Source organism: Zonotrichia albicollis, chromosome 1 (assembly GCF_047830755.1).
Source record: "Zonotrichia albicollis isolate bZonAlb1 chromosome 1, bZonAlb1.hap1, whole genome shotgun sequence".
Classification (NCBI taxonomy): Eukaryota; Metazoa; Chordata; class Aves; order Passeriformes; family Passerellidae; genus Zonotrichia; species Zonotrichia albicollis.
The window spans coordinates 155,643,876-155,664,694 of NC_133819.1; the positions used below are offsets into that span (position 1 = coordinate 155,643,876).

At 56.3% G+C, this 20,819-nt stretch overlaps 1 protein-coding gene across 3 annotated transcripts; it reads left to right on the forward strand.

Moving 5' to 3' along the window:
• The first annotated feature begins 162 nt into the window (after positions 1-162).
• On the forward strand, positions 163-16,434 carry MAF1 (MAF1 homolog, negative regulator of RNA polymerase III). Of its 3 annotated transcripts, none has more exons than XM_074559008.1 (8): positions 163-303; positions 1,297-1,447; positions 4,205-4,333; positions 6,341-6,485; positions 10,673-10,794; positions 14,419-14,538; positions 15,196-15,312; positions 15,452-16,434. In XM_074559008.1, exons 2-8 carry the CDS (start codon positions 1,365-1,367, stop codon positions 15,471-15,473), a joined length of 738 nt encoding a protein of 245 aa, XP_074415109.1. In that variant the 5' UTR covers positions 163-303; positions 1,297-1,364; the 3' UTR covers positions 15,474-16,434. The 3 variants fall into 3 exon arrangements, with proteins under 3 accessions (XP_074415109.1, XP_074415116.1, XP_074415124.1); XM_074559015.1 differs by having other exon boundaries at positions 164-303; positions 1,226-1,447; XM_074559023.1 differs by lacking the exons at positions 163-303; positions 1,297-1,447; positions 4,205-4,333 and adding an exon at positions 4,598-4,686.
• Positions 16,435-20,819: the final 4,385 nt, after the last annotated feature.

The window sequence follows — 20,819 nt, forward strand, 5'->3', positions numbered from 1 at the left end:
GGGCGGGCGCGGGCGGGGCGGTGCCGCTGCTGTTGCCGTCCGGTGCCGCAGGAGAAGGTCGCCCGCTCGCTCGCTCGCTCCGGGGGACTCCCAGGATCTCGCTCAGCCGCTCGCACCGTCCCGAGCACTCGGGGACATGTCGAGGTGGGCGGAGGCCCGGTGGGCCGGCGCCAGACGGCGGACGGCGGCCGCGGCACACTCGCCCTCCTCGAGCTTTCCCCGGAGACGCCTCCCTTTACACGCACCGCGAGCCTGAAGGCGCTGCCACGGCGAAGAGGCACCGATAAGGAGCAGGACGCGCCGGTAAGCCCGCTCGGCCCGCCGCCCCTTCCTCTGCGCGCCCAGAAGCCGCACGGACTACAGCTCCCGGCGTGCCCCGCGCCGCCCAGGCGTGGCGTAGCACCGCGCGCAGCCGCGGGGCAGGATGGGAGCAGTAGTCCAGCAATGGCAAGGCTGGGGGGCGTTCGCGCGGGGGATGCCGGGAGCCGTAGTCCGCCAATAGATCGGGGCCGTGCGCTGGCCGGTGCATGCCGGGAGCTGTAGTCCGCCAGTGTAGCTGCCGTGTTCCGCGCGTTGCATGCCGGGAGCTGTAGTTCAGCGCGCGGTGCATGCCGGGATTCCACTTCCTGTGGCGCCGCCCGGGACCGGGGCAGACTTTTCCGCGCCCTTTTCCCGCTTTTTTTTCTCCTTTTTTTCCTCTTTTTTCTCCTTTTTTCTTTCTCTTGTTCTTCCTCCTCCCCCTGTGCTTCTCTCCCCCCGGCTGTCACCGTCTCCCCCTTTGCGGTGCCGCTGGCAGCTCCTCTTGAAGCTCCTCTTCCTCATCCTCCGCTTGCTCTTCCTGCTTCTTTCGTTTTGTCTTTCTTTTGTTCTTTCATTTTTCCCTTTCCCATTTCCATTTATGCATTTTCCTTCCTGTCCCCTTTCCCGTTTCTTCAGCTTTTCCCTCTTTCCCCTTTCCTTTTCCCATTTCCACTCCCATTTTTGCATTTTCCCTTTCCCATTTCTCCATTTCCCTTCTCCCTTTCCTATTTATGAATTTTCGCCTTTCCTTTTTTGATTTTCCCCTTTCTCATTCCCATTCTCATTTCTGCATTTTTTTTTCTCTTTTCCCTTTCCCTTTTCCTTTTCTGCATTTTCTTTTTCCCTTTTCCCGTTCCCATTCCTGCATTTTTCCTCTTTCCCTGTTTTCCCATTCCTGCATTTTCCCCTCCCTCTCCCTCCCCAGTTCCCCCCGGTGTTCCCATTCCCAGAAATTCACGTTCCCCATTCCCCTCCCCATCTCTCCCCGGGGCTCAGCTGCTGCACCGGGGGAGCTGCCCCGGGAATTTTCCCGGGAATTTCGGGAATTTCCCCGCCCGGGGAGGATGAAGCTGCTGGAGAACTCGAGCTTCGAGGCCATCAACTCCCAGCTCACCGTGGAGACCGGAGACGCCCACATCATCGGCAGGTACGGGGCACGGGATACCACCGGGAATCTGGGAATGCTGGGCCAGGAAACCCAGGAATGCTGGCCCTGGGAATCTGGGAATGCAGGCCTGGGAATCTGGGAATGCTGCCCTGGAAAAGCTCCAGAAATCTGGGAATTCTGGCCTGGGAATCTGGGAACGCTGCCCTGGAAAAGCTCTGGGAATCTGGGAATGCAGGCCTGGGAATCTGGGAGTTCTGGCCTGGGAATCTGGGAATGCTGGGCCATGGAACTTGGGAATTCTGGCCCTGGAAATCTGGGAATGCTGCCCTGGAAAAGCTCCAGAAATCTGGGAATGCTGGCCTGGGAATCTGGGAATGCTGCCCTGGGAAAGCTCCAGAAATCTGGGAATGCTGGCCTGGGAATCCGGGAATGCTGGCCTGGGAATCTAGGTATTCCATCCCCAGGAATCTGGGAATTCTGTCCTTGAGAATCTGGGAATGCTGACCCTGAGAATCTGGGAATGCTGCCCCTGGAAAAGCTCCAGGAATCTGGGAATGCTGCCCTGGGAATCTGGGAATTCTGCCCTGGGAAGCTGGGAATGCTGGCCTTGAGAATCTGGGAATTCTGTCCTTGAGAATCTGGGAATTCTGCCCCGGGAACACTGGGAATGCTGTCCCTAGAAAAGCTCTGGGAATCTGGAAATTCTGTCCTGGGAAACTGGGAATGCTGCCCTGAGGAATCTGGGAATGCTGCTCTGAGGACCATTCCTGAGAATACTGAGAATCTGGGAATTCTGTCCCTGGAAAAGCTGTGGGAATTCTGTCCCTGGGAATCTGGGAATGCTGGCCCAGGAATCTGGAAATTCTGTCCTTGGAAAGGCTCCGGGAATCTGGGAATGCTGCCCTGGGAATCTGGGAATTCTGTCCTTGAGAATCTGGGAATACTACTCCTTTGAAACCCGGGAACCTGGGAATGCTGCCCCTGGAAAAGCTCTGGGAATTCTGTGCCTGGGAATCTGGAAATTCTGCTCCTTTGAAACCTGGGAATCTGAGAGTGCTGACCCAGGAATCTGGGAATTCTGCCCCGGGAAAAGCTCCGGGAATCTGGGAATGCTGCTCCAGGAAACCTGGGAATGCTGTTCCTTTGAACCCAGGAATCTGGGAATGCTGGGAGAGCTCCTGCTATTCCAGGGATCCTGGGGCAGCCCCAGATTCTCCGGGAATTCCATCCCAAAATCCCAATATTCCACGGGAAGCCGTTCCCTGTTTCCCATCCTTCCAGCCTTTACCCCCAGCCCCTCTGCAGCCCTCCTAGAAAAACCCTGGAAAAGGCTCTGGGATCTCATGGATCCCCCTGGGAGTGTTTGTGGGATCTCTGGGATCCCCTGAGTGGGTTTTGGGATCTCTGGTGGGTTTTTGGGATCTCTGGGTGGGTTTCTGGGATCTCTGGGTGGGTTTTTGGGATCTCTGGGTGGGTTTTTGGGATCTCTGGGTGGGTTTTTGGGATCTCTGGGTGGGTTTTGGGATCTCTGGGTGGGTTTTGGGATCTCTGGGTGGGTTTGACAGGGATGCCCTGGGTGGGTTTTGGGATCTCTGGGTGGGTTTTTGTGGTCTCTGGGAGGGTTTCTGGGATCTCTGGGTGGGTTTTTGGGATCTCTTTGTCGGTTTTTGGGATCTCTGGGTGGGTTTTTGGGATCTCTGGGTGGGTTTTTGGGATCTCTGGGAGGGTTTCTGGGATCTCTGGGTGGGTTTTTGGGATCTCTGGGAGGGTTTTTGGGATCTCTGTGTGGGTTTTGGGATCTCTGGGAGGGTTTTTGGGTTCTCTGGGTGGGTTTTGTGATCCCCTGGGTGGGTTTTTGGGATCTCTGGGAGGGTTTTTAGGATCTCTGGGTGGGTTTTTGGGATCTCTGGGTGGGTTTTTGGATCTCTGTGAGGGTTTTTGGGTTCTCTGGGTGGGTTTTTGGGATCTCTGGGAGGGTTTTTGGGATCTCTGGGTGGGTTTTTGGGATCTCTGGGTGGGTTTTTGGGATCTCTGGGTGGGTTTCTGGGATCTCTGGGTGGGTTTGTGGGATCTCTGGGTGGGTTTTTGGATCTCTGGGTGGGTTTGACAGGGATCCCCTGGGTGGGTTTTTGGGATCTCTGGGTGGGTTTCTGGGATCTCTGGGATCTCTGGGTGGGTTTTTAGGATCTCTGGGTGGGTTTCTGGGATCTCTGATGGGTTTTTGGGATCTCTGGGTGGGTTTTTGGGTTCTCTGTGAGGGTTTTTGGGATCTCTGGGTGAGTTTTGGGATCTCTGGGTGGGTTTTTGGGTTCTCTGGGTGGGTTTTTGGGATCTCTGGGTGGGTTTTTGGGTTCTCTGGATGGGTTTTTGGGATCTCTGGGTGGGTTTTTGGGATCTCTGGGTGGGTTTTTGGGATCTCTGGGTGGGTTTTTGGGATCTCTGGGTGGGTTTTTAGAATCTCTGGGAGGGTTTTGGGGATCTCTGGATGGGTTTTTGGGATCTCTGGGTGGGTTTCTGGGATCTCTGGGTGGGTTTTTGGGATTTCTGGGAGGGTTTTTGGGATCTCTGTGAGGGTTTTTGGGATCTCTGGGTGGGTTTTGGGATCTCTGGGTGAGTTTTGGGATCTCTGGGTGAGTTTTGGGATCTCTTTGTCGGTTTTTGGGATCTCTGGGAGGGTTTTTGGGATCTCTGGGTGGGTTTTTGGGATCTCTGGGAGGGTTTCTGGGATCTCTGGATGGGTTTCTGGGATCTCTGGGTGGGTTTTGGGATCTCTGATGGGTTTTTGGGACCTGGCAGGATCGAGAGCTACTCGTGCAAGCTGGCTGGCATTGACAAGCAGCTCTTCAAGCAGTTCTGCCAGGAGGGGCAGCCCCACGCGCTGGAGGCGCTGAGCCCGCCCCAGAGCTCCGGCCTGAGCCCCGGCAGGTGAGAACTGGGGGAACTGGGAATACTGGGGCACTGGGAATGCTGGGATTGGGGGCACTGGGAACTCTGGGAACACTGGGATTGGGGGCACTGGGAATGCTAGGATTGGGGAAACTGGGAACACTGGGGGCCCTGAGCCCGCCCCAGAGCTCCGGCCTGAGCCCCGGCAGGTGAGAACTGGGGGCACTGGGAATACTGGGACTAGGGGAACTGGGAACACTGGGAATGCTGGGATTGGGGGCACTGGGAACGCTGGGATGGACACTGGGAACACTGGGAATGCTAGGATTGGGGAAACTGGGAACACTGGGGGCCCTGAGCCCGCCCCAGAGCTCCGGCCTGAGCCCCGGCAGGTGCGAACTGGGAGCACTGGGAATACTGGGAATGGGGGAACTGGGAACACTGAGAACACTGAGAATACTGGGATTGGGGGCACTGGGAACACTGGGAACCCTGAGCCCACCCCAGAGCTCCGGCCTGAGCCTCGGCAGGTGAGAACTGGGAGCACTGGGAACCCTGGGACTAGGGGAACTGGGAACACTGGGATGTGCACTGGGAACGCTGGGATGGACACTGGGATGGACACTGGAAACGCTGGGATGGACACTGGGAACACTGGGATGGACACTGGGAACGCTGGGATGGACACTGGGATGGACACTGGGAACGCTGGGATGGACACTGGGAGCACTGGGATGGACACTGGGATGGACACTGGGAACACTGGGATGGACACTGGGAGCACTGGGAACACTGGGATGGACACTAGGGGCTCTGGGGGCACTGGGAACACTGGGACTGGGTGAACTGGGAACACTGGGAAACTGAGAGGGGCACTGGGAAACTGGGATTGGGAGCACTGGGAAACTTGGAGGGGCACTGCGAAGCTGGAATGGGTACTGGGAAGCTGGGGTGGGAGCTGTAGTGGGAAGCTGGGATGGGCACCGGGATCATGGGATAGGCATTGGGGTCATGGGGTGGGCATTGGGATCGTGGGGTGGGCATTGGGATCATGGGATCGTTGCTGGCATCAGCCCCAGGATTAACCTGGGACCTCTCTGGGATCAGCTCAGAGAGTTTGGAATCAGCCCCAGGATTAGCCTGGGATTTCTGGGATCAGCTCTGGGAGTTTGGGATCAACCCCAGGATGAGCGCAGGATCTCTGAAATCTCTGGGATCAGCTCTGGGATCAGCACTGGGAGTTTGGGATCAGCCCCAGAGGCAACTCTGGAATTTTGGGATTGGCCCCAGGAGCGCTGTCCCCCGGTGTGCCTGCTGTCCCTGTGGTGACACTGGTGTCCTTATGGTGACACTGCTGTCCCTGTGGTGACACTGGTGTTTCTGTGGTGACACCGATGTCCCTGTGGTGACAGTGTGGTGACATTGGTGACACTGGTGTCCCTGTGGTGACACTGGTGTCACTCTCAGGCAGGGGGAGGGCCCGCTCAGCGACACGTGCAGCCGCAAGACACTGTTCTACCTGATCAGTGTCCCTGTGGTGACACTGTGGTGACACTGGTGTCCCTATGGTGACACTTTGGTGACACTGGTGACACTGTAGTGCCCCTGGGGTGATCCTGGTGACCCTGGTGACATTCCTGTCCCCCCAGGCAGGGGGAGGGCCCGCTCAGTGACACGTGCAGCCGCAAGACGCTGTTCTACCTGATCAGTGTCCCTGTGGTGACACTGTGGTGACACTGCTGTCCCTGTGGTGACACTGGTGTTTCTGTGGTGACACCGATGTCCCTGTGGTGACACTGTGGTGACACTGGTGTCCTTATGGTGACACTGCTGTCCCTGTGGTGACACTGGTGACATTCCCAGGCAGGGGGAGGGCCCGCTCAGCGACACGTGCAGCCGCAAGACGCTGTTCTACCTGATCAGTGTCTCTGTGCTGACACTGTGGTGACACTGGTGTTTCTGTGGTGACACCGATGTCCCTGTGGTGACAGTGTGGTGACATTGGTGACACTGGTGTCCCTGTGGTGACACTGGTGTCACTCTCAGGCAGGGGGAGGGCCCGCTCAGCGACACGTGCAGCCGCAAGACGCTCTTCTACCTGATCGCCACCCTGAACGAGGCCTTCCGGCCCGACTACGACTTCAGCGCCGCCAAGAGCCACGAGTTCAGCCGCGAGCCCAGCCTGAACTGGGTACGCACTGGGAGGGACTGGGAGGGACTGGGACAGACTGGGAGGGACTGGGATGGGACTGGGATGGGACTGGGAGGGACTGGGATGGACTGGGATGGACTGGGAGGGAGTGGGATGGGACTGGGATGGACTGGGATGGGACTGGGATGGACTGGGATGGACTGGGATGGGACTGGGATGGACTGGGATGGGACTGGGAGGGACTGGGAGGGACTGGGACGGACTGGGACGGACTGGGACGGACTGGGATGGACTGGGAGGGACTGGGAGGGACTGGGATGGACTGGGAGAGCTGCAAGTTCAGCCTTGAGCCCAACCTGAACTGGGTACGGACTGGGAGGGACTGGGATGGGACTGGGATGGACTGGGAGGGACTGGGATGGACTGGGAGGGACTGGGATGGACTGGGAGGGACTGGGAGGGACTGGGATGGACTGGGAGGGACTGGGATGGGACTGGGAGGGACTGGGATGGACTGGGATGGACTGGGACAGACTGGGATGGACTGGGTTGGGACTGGGATGGACTGGGAGGGAGTGGGATGGGACTGGGAGGGACTGGGAGGGACTGGGATGGACTGGGACAGCCACGAGTTCAGCCGTGAGCCCAGCCTGAACTGGGTACGCACTGGGAGGGACTGGGATGGACTGGGAGGGACTGGGAGGGACTGGGATGGGACTGGGACAGACTGGGAGGGACTGGGATGGACTGGGACGGACTGGGATGGGGCTGGGACGGACTGGGAGGGACTGGGATGGGACTGGGATGGGGCTGGGATGGGGCTGGGATGGACGGATGGGACTGGGAGGGACTGGGATGGACTGGGATGGACTGGGACGGACTGGGATGGGACTGGGACGGACTGGGACGGACTGGGAGGGACTGGGATGGGACTGGGATGGGACTGGGATGGGACTGGGACGGACTGGGATGGGACTGGGAGGGACTGGGATGGCACTGGGAGGGACTGGGATGGACTGGGACAGCCACGAGTTCAGCCGCGAGCCCAGCCTGAACTGGGTATGCACTGGGAGGGACTGGGATGGGGCTGGGATGGACTGGGATGGGACTGGGATGGACTGGGAGAGCCACGAGTTCAGCCATGAGCCCAGCCTGAACTGGGTACGGACTGGGATGGACTGGGATGGGACTGGGAGGGACTGGGATGGGAGAGCCACAGGTTCACCTGTGAGCCCAGTCTGCACTGAGAGGGATTGGGATGGGACTGGGATGGACTGGGAGAGCCACAGGTCCCCTGTGAGCGCAGCCTGAGCTGGGTTCGGAGCATGGAATGGGGTGGGATCACCTGGACTCACCTGGGGGAGCGGGAGCAGGGCGGGCTTGGAGCAGGAGGAAACCTCAAACTCCAAACTCCACCAGCCTGTCCTTGGGCACGGCCCGGGGTGGGGCAGCTGCAGCTTCTCTGGGAGTCCTTTCCATCCCTTCCCTCCTCCCAGAGGCAGGAATTGCTGATCCATGTCCCCCCATCCTCCACATCCCCCCATCCCCAATCCTGCAGACAGCATTCCCTGTCCCTGGGGGTCACTCTGTGCCCGTGCCCATTCCCCTGGAGCCTCTTCAGGCACGGGAGGCTGCATCCAACCTGGCCTTGGACGCTTCTGGGAACAAGGAATCCACAGCCTCTCTGGGCAGCACAGTCCTGGGCCAACCCCGTTCCTGTGTCCCCCATTCCTGGCCCAGCCCCATTCCCGTGTCCCCCATTCCTGGACCAGCCCCATTCCTGTGTCCCCCATTCCTGGACCAGCTCCATTCCTGTGTCCCCCATTCCCGTGCCAGCCCCATTCCCGTGTCCCCCATTCCCAGGCCAGCCCCATTCCTGTGTCCCCCGTTCCTGGGCCAGCCCCATTCCCGTGTCCCCCGTTCCTGGGCCAGCCCCATTCTTGTGTCCCCAGTTCCTGGGCCAACCCCATTCCTGTGTCCCCCATTCCTGGGCCAGCCCCATTCCTGTGTCCCCCATTCCTGGGCCAGCCCCATTCCTGTGTCCCCCATTCCTGGGCCAGTTCCATTCCTGTGTCCCCCATTCCTGTGCCAGCCCCATTCCTGTGTCCCCCATTCCTGGGCCAGCCCCGTTCCCGTGTCCCCCATTCCTGTGCCAGCCCCATTCCTGTGTCCCCCATTCCTGGGCCAGCCCCATTCCTGTGTCCCTGGTTCCCATGCCAGCCCCGTTCCCATTCCCATGTCCGTCGTCCCCGTTCCTGTTCCCAGGCCAGCCCCGTTCCCATTCCCACGTCCATCGTCCCCATTCCCATTCCCACGTCCATCGTCCCCGTTCCCATTCCCATGTCCATCATCCCCATTCCCATTCCTGAACCAGCCCCATTCCTGTTCCCATGTTCCACATCCCCATTCCCATGTCCCCCATTCCTGTTCCTGTGTCCCCGTCCCCATTCCTGTGTCCCTCATTCCCGTTCTCATGTCCCATGTTCTTGTTCCCATGTCCCTTGTCCCCCTTCCCATCTCTCATGTCCCTGTTCCTGTGTTCCGGTTCCTGTGTTTCACATCTCTGTTTCCATGTCCTCCATCCCGAGTCCCCATTCCGCATCCCTTGTCCCTGATTCCATGTCCCCCTTCCTCATTCCGTGTCCCCTGTCCTCATTCCCGTGTCCCTCATCCCTGATCCCGTGTCCCTTGTCCCCATTCCCATGTCCCTTGTCCCCATCCCAGGTGGTGAATGCTGTGAACTGCAGCCTGTTCTCAGCCGTGCGCAAGGATTTCATCCCCAGTCCATGTCCCCTGTCCCCATTCCATGTTCTCTGTCCTCATTCCACGTCCCCTGTCCCCAATCCCATATCTCTTGTCCCCATTCCAGGTGGTGAATGCTGTGAACTGCAGCCTCTTCTTGGTCGTGTGTGAGGATTTCGTCCGTGTTCCCTGTCCCCTGTCCCCATTCCATATTCCCTGTCCCGATTCCGTGTCCCTTGTTCCAATCCCGTGTCCCCTGTTCCCATTCCATGTCCCTTGTCCCCATCCCAGGTGGTGAATGCCGTGAACTGCAGCCTCTTCTCGGCTGTGTGTGAGGATTTCATCCCTGTTCTATGTCCTCTGTCCCCATTCCATGTCCCTTGTCCCAGTCCCGTGTCCCCTGTCCCCATTCCATGTCCCCAATCCCATGTCCCCTGTCCCCATTCCAGGTGGTGAATGCTGTGAACTGCAGCCTCTTCTTGGCTGTGTGCGAGGATTTCATCCCCAGTCCATGTCCCCTATCCCCATTCCTGTGTCCCCTGTTCCCGTTCCCCAATGTCCCCTGTCCCCATTCCACAATGTCCCCTGTCCCCATTCCATGTCTCTCTCCTCAATCCTGTATCCCCTGTCTCCATTTCAATGTCCCCTGTCCCCGTTCTGTTACAGGTGGTGAATGCTGTGAACTGCAGCCTGTTCTCGGCCGTGCGCGAGGATTTCATCCCTGTCCCGTGTCCCCTGCTCCCATCCTGTGTCCCCTGTCCCTAATCCCGTGTCCCACATCCCCAATCTCATGTCCCCTGTCCCCATTCCGTGTCCCCTGTCCCCATTCCGTGTCACAGGTGGTGAATGCTATGAACTGCAGCCTCTTCTCGGCCATGTGTGAGGATTTCATCCCCGTTCCATGTCCCCTGTCCCCATTCCCTGTCCCCATTCCATGTCCCCTGTCCCCATTCCATGTCCCCTGTCCCCAATCCCATATCTCTTGTCCCCATCCCAGGTGGTGAATGCCGTGAACTGCAGCCTGTTCTCGGCCATGCGTGAGGATTTCATCCCCGTTCCATGTCCCCTGTCCCCATCTCATGTCCCCTGTCCCCATTCCATGTTCCCATTCCATGTCCCCTGTCCCCATTTCATGTCCCCTGTCCCCATTCTGTGTCACAGGTGGTGAATGCTGTGAACTGCAGCCTCTTCTCAGCCATGTGTGAGGATTTCATCCCCGTTCCATGTCCCCTTTCCCCATTCCCATGTCCCCTATCCCCATTCCCTGTCCCCATTCCATGTCTCCTGTCCCCAATCTCATGTCCCCTGTCCCCATTCCATGTTCCCATTCCATGTCCCTTGTCCCCGTTCTGTGTCACAGGTGGTGAATGCTGTGAACTGCAGCCTGTTCTCGGCCGTGCGCGAGGATTTCATCCCCATTCCATGTCCCCTGTCCCCATTCCATGTCCCCTGTCCCCATGCAGTGTCCCTGTTCTGTGTCGCAGGTGGTGAATGCCGTGAACTGCAGCCTGTTCTCGGCCGTGCGCGAGGATTTCAAGGCGCTGAAGCCGCTGCTGTGGGACGCGGTGGATGAGGAGATCTGCCTGGCCGAGTGTGACATCTACAGGTACGGGGGCACCTGGGGCCGGCCCTGCCCCATCCCCAGGGATCCTGAGCCTTCCTGATGGATCTCAGCCCTTCCTGATGGATCCCAGCCCTTCCTGATGGATCCCAGCCCTTCCTGATGGATCCCAACCCTTCCTGAGGGATCCCAACCCTTCCTGATGGATCCCAGCCCTTCCTGAGGGATCCCAGCCCTTCCTGAGGGATCCCAGCCCTTCCTGATGGATCCCAGCCCTTCCTGAGGGATCCCAGCCCTTCCTGATGGATCTCAGCCCTTCGTGATGGATCCCAGCCCTTCCTGATGGATCCCAGTCCTTCCTGAGGGGTCTCAGCCCTTCCTGATGGATCCCAGCCCTTCCTGATGGATCCCAGCCCTTCCTGAGGGATCCCAGCTCTTCCTGAGGGATCCTGAGCCTTCCTGAGGGATCCCAGCCCTTCCTGAGGGATCCCAGCCCTTCCTGATGGATCCCAGCCCTTCCTGATGGATCCCAGCCCTTCCTGATGGATCCCAGCCCTTCCTGAGGGATCCCAGCCCTTCCTGATGGATCCCAGCCCTTCCTCAGGGATCTCAGCCCTTCCTGATGGATCCCAGTCCTTCCTGAGGGATCCCAGCCCTTCCTGAGGGATCCCAGCCCTTCCTGAGGGATCTCAGCCCTTCCTGATGGATCTCAGCCCTTCCTGATGGATCCCAGCCCTTCCTCAGGGATCTCAGCCCTTCCTGATGGATCCCAGTCCTTCCTGAGGGATCCCAGCCCTTCCTGATGGATCTCAGCCCTTCCTGATGGATCTCAGCCCTTCCTGAGGGATCCCAGCCCTTCCTCAGGGATCCCAGCCCTTCCTGATGGATCCCAGTCCTTCCTGAGGGATCCCAGCCCTTCCTGAGGGATCCCAGCCCTTCCTGATGGATCCCAGCCCTTCCTGATGGATCCCAGCCCTTCCTGATGGATCCCAGCCCTTCCTGATGGATCCCAGCCCTTCCTGAGGGATCCCAGCCCTTCCTGATGGATCCCAGTCCTTCCTGAGGGGTCTCAACCCTTCCTGATGGATCCCAGCCCTTCCTGAGGGATCTCAGCCCTTCCTGAGGGATCTCAGCCCTTCGTGATGGATCTCAGCCCTTCGTGATGGATCCCAGCCCTTCCTGATGGATCTCAGCCCTTCCTGAGGGATCTCAGCCCTGCTGGAGGGATCCAGCCCTGTTCTCAATCCCTGGCCTTTCCCACTTTTCCCAATCCCATGACATTCCTGCTTTCCCCAATCCTGTGACATTCCCACTTTTCCATTCCCCAATCCCGTGACATTCCCACTTTTCCCAATCCCTGCTTTTCCCGTTCCCATGACATTCCCACTTTTCCTGCCCCAGTCCCGTGACATTCCCACTTTTCCCAATCCCGTGACATTCCCACTTTTCCTGCCCCAATCCTGTGACATTCCCACTTTTCCCATTCCCGTGACATTCCCACTTTTCCTGTCCCCAATCCCGTGACATTCCCACTTTTCCCAATCCCGTGACATTCCCACTTTTCCCAATCCCGTGACATTCCCACTTTTCCCATTCCCATGACATTCCCACTTTTCCCAATCCTGTGACATCCCCACTTTTCCTGCCCCAATCCTGTGACATTCCCACTTTTCCTGTCCCCAGTCCCGTGACATTCCCACTTTTCCGGTTCCTGTGACATTCCCACTTTTCCTGTCTCCAATCCTGTGACATCCCCACTTTTCCCAATCCCGTGGCATTCCCACTTTTCCTGTCCCCAGTCCCGTGACATTCCCACTTTTCCGGTTCCCGTGACATTCCCACTTTTCCTGTTCCCAATCCCGTGACATTCCCACTTTTCTGGTTCCTGTGACATTCCCACTTTTCCTGTTCCCAATCCCGTGACATTCCCACTTTTCCCAATCCTGTGACATCCCCACTTTTCCCAATCCCGTGACATTCCCACTTTTCCTGTCCCCAATCCCGTGACATTCCCACTTTTCCCAATCCCGTGACATTCCCACTTTTCCTGTTCCCAATCCCGTGACATTCCCGCTTTTCCCAATCCTGTGACATTCCCACTTTTCCTGTCTCCAATCCCGTGACATTCCCACTTTTCCGGTTCCTGTGACATTCCCACTTTTCCCAATCCCGTGACATTCCCACTTTTCCTGTCTCCAATCCTGTGACATTCCCACTTTTCCCAATCCCGTGACATTCCCACTTTTCCTGTCCCCAATCCCGTGACATTCCCACTTTTCCCAATCCCGTGACATTCCCACTTTTCCTGTTCCCAATCCCGTGACATTCCCACTTTTCCGTTTCCCATGACATTCCTACTTTTCCTGTCTCCAATCCCATGACATTCCTACTTTTCCCAATCCCGTGACATTCCCACTTTTCCCATTCCTGTGACATTCCCACTTTTCCTGCCCCAATCCCGTGACATTCCCACTTTTCCCGTTCCCGTGACATTCCCACTTTTCCCAATCCCGTGACATTCCCACTTTTCCTGTCCCCAATCCCGTGACATCCCCACTTTTCCCAATCCCGTGACATTCTCACTTTTCCCGTTCCCGTGACATTCCCACTTTTTCCGTTCCCGTGACATTCCCACTTTTCCCAATCCCGTGACATTCCCACTTTTCCTGTCCCCAATCCCGTGACATTCCCACTTTTCCTGTCCCCAATCCCATGACATTCCTGCTTTTCCCAATCCCGTGACATTCCCACTTTTCCGTTTCCCATGACATTCCCACTTTTCCTGTCCCCAATCCCGTGACATTCCCACTTTTCCCGTTCCTGTGACATTCCCACTTTTCCCATTCCCGTGACATTCCCACTTTTCCTGCCCCAATCCTGTGGCATCCCCACTTTTCCCAATCCCGTGACATTCCCACATTTCCTGTTCCCAATCCTGTGACATCCCCACTTTTCCCGTTCCCGTGACATTCCCACTTTTCCTGTTCCCAATCCCGTGACATTCCCACTTCTCCCAATCCCGTGACATTCTCACTTTTCCCAGTCCCGTGACATTCCTACTTTTCCCAATCCCGTGACATTCCCACATTTCCCAATCCCGTGGCATTCCCACTTTTCCCAGTCCTGTGACATTCCCACTTTTCCGGTTCCTGTGACATTCCCACTTTTCCCGTTCCCGTGACATTCCCACTTTTCCGGTTCCTGTGACATTCCCACTTTTCCTGTCTCCAATCCTGTGACATTCCCACTTTTCCCGTTCCCATGACATTCCCACTTTTCCGGTTCCTGTGACATTCCCACTTTTCCTGCCCCAATCCCGTGACATTCCCACTTTTCCGGTTCCTGTGACATTCCCACTTTTCCTGCCCCAATCCCGTGACATCCTCGCTTTTCCCAATCCCGTGACATTCCCACTTTTCCTGTCCCCAATCCCGTGACATTCCCACTTTTCCGGTTCCCGTGACATTCCCACTTTTCCCGTTCCCGTGACATTCCCACTTTTCCCGTTCCCGTGACATTCCCACTTTTCCGGTTCCTGTGACATTCCCACTTTTCCCGTTCCTGTGACATTCCCACTTTTCCTGTTCCCGTGACATTCCCACATTTCCCAATCCCGTGACATTCCCACATTTCCCAATCCCGTGAAATTCCCACTTTTCCGGTTCCCAGCTACAACCCGGACCTGGACTCGGATCCCTTCGGGGAGGACGGCAGCCTCTGGTCCTTCAATTACTTCTTCTACAACAAGAGGCTGAAGAGGATCGTCTTCTTCACCTGCCGCTCCATCAGGTCAGGGCGGCATTCCCGAAACTCCAGGGGCCGTTCCTGAGGAGATTCCCGGAATTCCAGAGGGGCATTTCCCTGGGGATTCCCTGAAATTCCGGGGGTCATTCCCCAGGGGTATTCCCTGAAATTCCAGGGGGCATTCCCTAGGGGATTCCTGGAATTCCAGGGACCAATCCCAAGGGTATTCTTCAGAATTCCAGGGGCCTTTCCTAAGGGGATTCCTGGAATTCCAGGGACCAATCCCAAGAGGCATTCCCTGAATTCCAAAGAGCATTCCCGAGGGAATTCCATGAAATTCTGGGGGCCATTCCCTGGCGGATTCCCTGAATTCCAGAGGGGCATTTCCCTGGGGGATTCCCTGAATTCCAGAGGGGCATTCCTGAGGAGATTCCCTGAAATTCTGGGGGGGATTTCCCGAAATTCTGTGGGGCATTCCTGAGGGGATTCCAGGGGCCCTTCCTAAGGGGATTCCCAGAATTCCATGGGATGTTCCCCTGGGGGTTCTCTGGAGTTCCTGGGGCTCATTCCCGAGGGAATTCCCTGGAATTCTGAGGGCCATTCCCAGAAGGAGTCCATGGTCCGTTCTCAAGGGGATTCCCTGGAATTCCAGGGGCCATTCCTGTGAGGATTCCCTGGAATTCTGGCCCTTCCCTCCCACAGTGGCTACGCCTACACCCGGCCGGACACCGGCACCGAGCTGGACATGGACCTGGGCGAGGGGGACACCGAGAAGGGCGACAGCGGCGACCCCGAGGGCGGCGCCATCGAGGAGGACAGGTGGGCGGGGCAGGGGGCGTGGCCGCAGGTGGGCGTGACAGGGCATGGCAGGGGGTGTGGCCACAGGTGGGCGGGGCAGGGCAGGGGCGTGGCCGCAGGCAAGGCAGGTGACCCTCCCTGTTCCCTGTCCTCGTTGCAGGCTGCAGGTGATGTGCATGTGAGATTCCCGGCGGGATCCGAGACACCGGGAACAGAACCAGCAATGGGACTGGAAATGGACTGGGAACCAAACCAGCACCAGGAACGGGACTGGGAACGGAACCGGGACCGGGAACAGAACCAGCGTTAGGAATGGGACTGGGAACGGAACCAGGAATGGGCCCGGGACTGGGAATGGAACCGGAACTGGGAATGGAACCGGAACTGGGAATGGAACCGGAACTGGGAACGGAACCAGGAATGGGCCTAGGAATGGGAACTGGACTGGGAATAGAAGTGGGAATGGAACCAGCACTGAGAACAGAACCAGCACTGAGAACAGAACCAGGACCGGAACCGGGCCTGGGAATGGAACCGGGCCTGGGAACAGAACCGGGACTGGGAAAGGAACCAGGACTGGGAAAGGAACTGGGAACGGAACCAGGAATGGAACCAGCACTGGGAGTGGCTCCAGGAACAGAACCAGAACCAGGAACGGAACCAGGAGCAGAACTGGCACCAGGAAAGGAACCAAGAACAGAACCAGGAATGGAACCAGAAGCAGGAACGGAACCCGAACTGGCACCAGGAAAGGAACCAGGAACGGAACCAGGACTGGCAACCAGACCAGCATTGGCACCGGGAATGGAGCCAGGAACAGAACCGGGAAAGGACCCGGCCCTGTCCTGGCGCCGCTGGTCCTTCCTGAGCCGTGTCCCCCCTGTCCCGGTGTCACGGTGTCCCCACGTCCCCCCCTGGACACTGGAGCCCCCCAGGAATCCCGGAGCCCCGGAAGCTTCGCTGCACTTTATGGCTCCTGCCCTCGGCTGCACTGATCCCCGTCCCACCTGCCCAGGCTCCTGACGGGCTCCATCCGTCCATGCCGGCCCTGCCCGGGGCAAAACCCCAAACCCCACCCCAGGAACTGCCCCTCCTGCCCCCCCCACCCGAGTCCGTGTGTTTCAAGAGTTTGGCTTTGCTCTGTGTCTGCTCCAGCTCTGCTTTCCCTGCTGGGAGCTCACCTGGGTGAGATCCAGGTGAGCCCCGGGCCTGAGGCTGGCCAGGCCCAGCTGTGCCTCCCTGGGATCTGGGTCTGGATTGGGGGATCTGGGTATGGATTGGGGATCCCACCTGCACCTCCCTTGGGATCTGGGTCTGGATCAGGGGGATCTGGATCTGGGATTTGGATTGGGGGGATCTGGATCTGGGTGGGGATCCCACCTGCACCTCCCCCTGGGATCTGGAACTGGGGAGGGTCCCACCTGCACCTCCCTTGGAATCTGGGTCTGGATCAGGGGGATCTGGATCTGGCATATGGACTGGGGATCCCACCTGCACCTCCCTTGGGACCTGGGATACGGATCAGGGGGTCTCACCTGCACCTCCCTTGTGATCCAGAGCAGGGGGATCCCACCTGCACCTCCCTTGGGATCTGGGTCTGCATCAGGGGGATCTGGATCTGGAATATGGATTGGGGATCCCACCTGCACCTTCCCCTGGGATCCAGAGCTGGGATCTCACCTGGGCCAGGTGAGCCCCGTGCCTGAGGTTGGTGGGGCCCAGCTGTGCCTCCCTTGGGATCGGGGATCTGGATCTGGACTGGGGATCCCACCTTCACCTCCCTGGGGATCTGGGTCTGGATCAGGGATATCTGGATCTGAGATACGGATCTCGAGATCCCACCTGCACCTCCCTGGGGATCTGGGTCTGGATCAAGGGGATCTGGATCTGGAATATGGATTGGGGATCCCATCTGCACCTCCCTTGGGACCTGAGATCTGGATCAGGGGGTTCCACCTACACCTCCCCTGGCATCTGGATCTGGGGGTCCCACCTGAGCCCTCTGTGGGAAGCGAATTGTGGTGGAATTCTAGGGTAGAGGGGTCCCACCTCCCTTGGGATCTGGATCAGGGGGTCCCTCCTGTGAAACAAATTCCCTCCATGTGAAACATGTTTCCCTCCATGTGAAACAAATTCCAGTGGAGTTCTAGAATAGGGGGGGGGTCCCATCTCCTTTGGGATCTGGAACATTGGGGGGGTCCTGCCTGTACCTCCCTTGGGGTCTGGGCTCTGGAGTGAGGGGCCCCATCTGCCGCCTCCGTGGGAATTGAATTCCAATGGAATTTGGGAGTTCCACTCTCATCCTGAAGGGTATCTGGATCAGGAGAGAGTCCCTGACCCCCCCGACCACTCCAGGTGCAGATTTCAGGGTCTGATTCTGGCCCTGTTCCAGGGTCCAGCTGGCCACGCACAAGGAGGGGCCACTGAGCCCCCCCAAAGCCCCTCCTGCCCCCCCAGTTGGGGGCATTTCTGTGGGGATCCTGTTGTTGTCACCAGCAGCTCTCCCAGCCCCATGGGAGTCAGTTTGTGCTCCTCCAAATTCCCTGGGGGGATTGTCCCAGTTCCTTCATTCCCCCTGAACTCCCCCTGGAAATTTGGAATTCTGCCCCGTCAGTGTCCTGCCAATAGAAGATTTCTGGGATTTTCCCCCAATTCCTGGGGGATTTCCCTGGGATGTCGCTGTTACCACGAGGAGGGTCCTGGCCCAGAATGGGGTTGGGCACCTCATGGGTTGAGGTCCAAGGGATGCCCCAGCCCTGCTTTATCCTCTACTTAATTCCTTTATGCTCTGTTTTAACATCAATTTTCTCCTCTCAACACTTTATTTCCTATTTTCATGGAATTCCAGGGTGCTTTGGGTTTGGAGGGACATTAAGAATCATGTTGTTCATCAGCCGATGGGCAGGGCCACCTTCCACTATCGCAGGCTGCTCCAAGCCCTGTCCAACCTGGCCTTGGACACTCCCAGGCACGGGGCAGCCTCAGCAGGAATTCCTTCCCAAGATCCCGTCCATCCCTGCCCTCTGGCAGTGGGAAACCGTTCTGCCTTGTGCTGTCACTCCAAGTCACCAGAACAGGATCAGGTGGGGGAAAATGAGAATGAAACTCCTGGGTTTGGCTAAATCTGGTTTAATAATTTAACAATTGCAGACCCTTCACTTCCACTGGAGGAGAACAGCGATTCCGGGTTTATACTCTCACTACTGGATGTGGATATTGGAATTTCAGGCTCTAAAGTGACAATTGAGAGTCAGAGCCCGGGCAGATCCTGTGGATTTTGGAGGATAACAGTGGGTGCCAGGGCTGGAGGAGCCAAGGGGGTCTTGCTGGACTTTGTGGGGTGTCATTGAAAGATAAAACGTGTGCCAAACCTCGCTATAGCTCCTGACACGGTGCAAAGCACCAGGACTCCATCAGAAGGGTGCACAAGAGAGATTCATTATAACAACACACTGCCTTTACAGTTTTTCTAGATATTTACATTTGATTAGCAGACACATTCACTGCCCATTGGTCATAAGAAAGAAGCAAAGTTTTCAGTAGGTGATCAAGGAGCCACATCATTGTGTGAGCCTGCTAAAGTCTGTATCTTTTAACTTACTCTCCTTCATCATGTGGCCATGGTGACAACCTTGGTGTCTTCCTTGAAAGAAACACGGGGCTTTCCTTATCTTCAGGAAGCCTTTGCTGGCTCACAAGAACAGCACAGAATGTCTTTCCTACAATTCCCCCTTTTTGTATTTGACCCACAAACACAACTGCGAAGGACTCTGCAAAAATCCAAGCAGATGGAGGATCCGTTCTTCATTCATTTATGGACAACCAGCTTCTACCAACTCCACAACACACAATCTTAAGGTTTGTATACAAACAAAGCACATAAAGACAGATCTTCAAATACCGTTACAGACCTCGCAATTTCCAGATGACACATTTGTAGCAGAATGGCAGCTTCGCCTCTAATCAAATAACTTTCTCCCTCACAGAATCAGAGACCAAGCCATCTGCCTACTCGCCACTTAGAACCAAGTAGCATCCACTCGGCTTTACAACTGGTTGCTGCTGTCATAATGGGCAACCAACCTACTTGCTCAAGGTGTGGAGTTCAGCTGCTGATTCAGCCCCTCTGCAAAGGCAACACTTCTCCCTTAGGTGCATCAAATTCTCCTATTTTGGGAATGTCGGCACCCTGCAAAAGGAAATGGTACAAGACACATTTCTCAGTACTACCAACCTCTCTGTAAGAGAATTCAAGGAAAAGAAGCGAAAGTAACATCCACTAACTTAACTTTTGGATTTTAAGCCTAAGCCTATAACTCCCTTTGCTCTGTCTCGAATTACCATCTTTACCACACATTCCTTGAGGGGCCATGCTTCCATCCACCAATAACCAATGCAATTATCTACTCATTTTGCTTCTGCTGTAGAACCACTCATACTGTCTGTTTCTGTGTGCTCCAAATAAGGTTTAACACAACGGGCAGAGATCCAACAAGGTCCATTTTCTGTTTGAACACATGCATATCCTCTTCCCCATGTTACTAATTCCACTGGGCCAGTCCACTTTCCTGTGGGTAAATCTTTTACCCATACCTTAAAACCTTACTGAAAGTTTGGTTGTTTTGAATTCAAAGATGAAAAATGGTAGAATATAGAAGACAATTCTAAGTTAGGCAAAGGACACAGAAAGTTTAACACATAAATGGTTTTATCTAATCTCACTTGAGGCGACTCCCTCTGCATTCCCCCTTTTTTTTTATACCTGGCACTTCAACACACCAGGGGCACGTTCAAGAATTGCTTGGCCTGTTGAAGCATGAGGAATACCAGTAGAATGACCAACACCCCAGGCATAAAAAACCACTTGCAATTTCTTTGAAACATATGCCAGAACATTATCCATCTTTACATGTAGAAGAATGCCTAAGATGGAAAAGGCCTGGCAAAAATGACAACATCCCGAGCTGTTTCACCTGCCAATGCTGAGGCAACCATGGCATGAGAAAAGGTGTCAATTGTGACGTGAACATACTTTAAATGGCCAAATTCAGGCACCTTTGTAACATCTGTTTGCCAGTCTTGCAAAAGGAGTAAGCCTCTAGGATTGGTGCCGTAATATTGCGGAATATGAGACGTATGGCAATCAGGGCAAGAAGAAATAATTGACTTTGCTTCACTATGTGATAATTGAAATTGCTGCCGTAGTGCCTGAGCACCCTGATGAAGAAATTGGTGAGACAGAGCAGCTTGCTGTAACACATCAGGCACAGTTTTTACTGCTGAGGCAGCCACGAGGGAATCCACATAGGCGTTACCTTCAACAAAGAATCCAGGTAGAGATGTATGGCTGCGAATATGCATAATAAAATAAGAATGCTTTTGATTATGAATAACAGTTCACAATTTCAACAGCATAACAAATAATGGTTTCTCCTTCACATTATACAACACAGCTTTGTCCAACTGTTTAACTAAATTAGCAACATAAACAGAATCGGTAACTATATTTACAGAGCTAGGAAATAAGG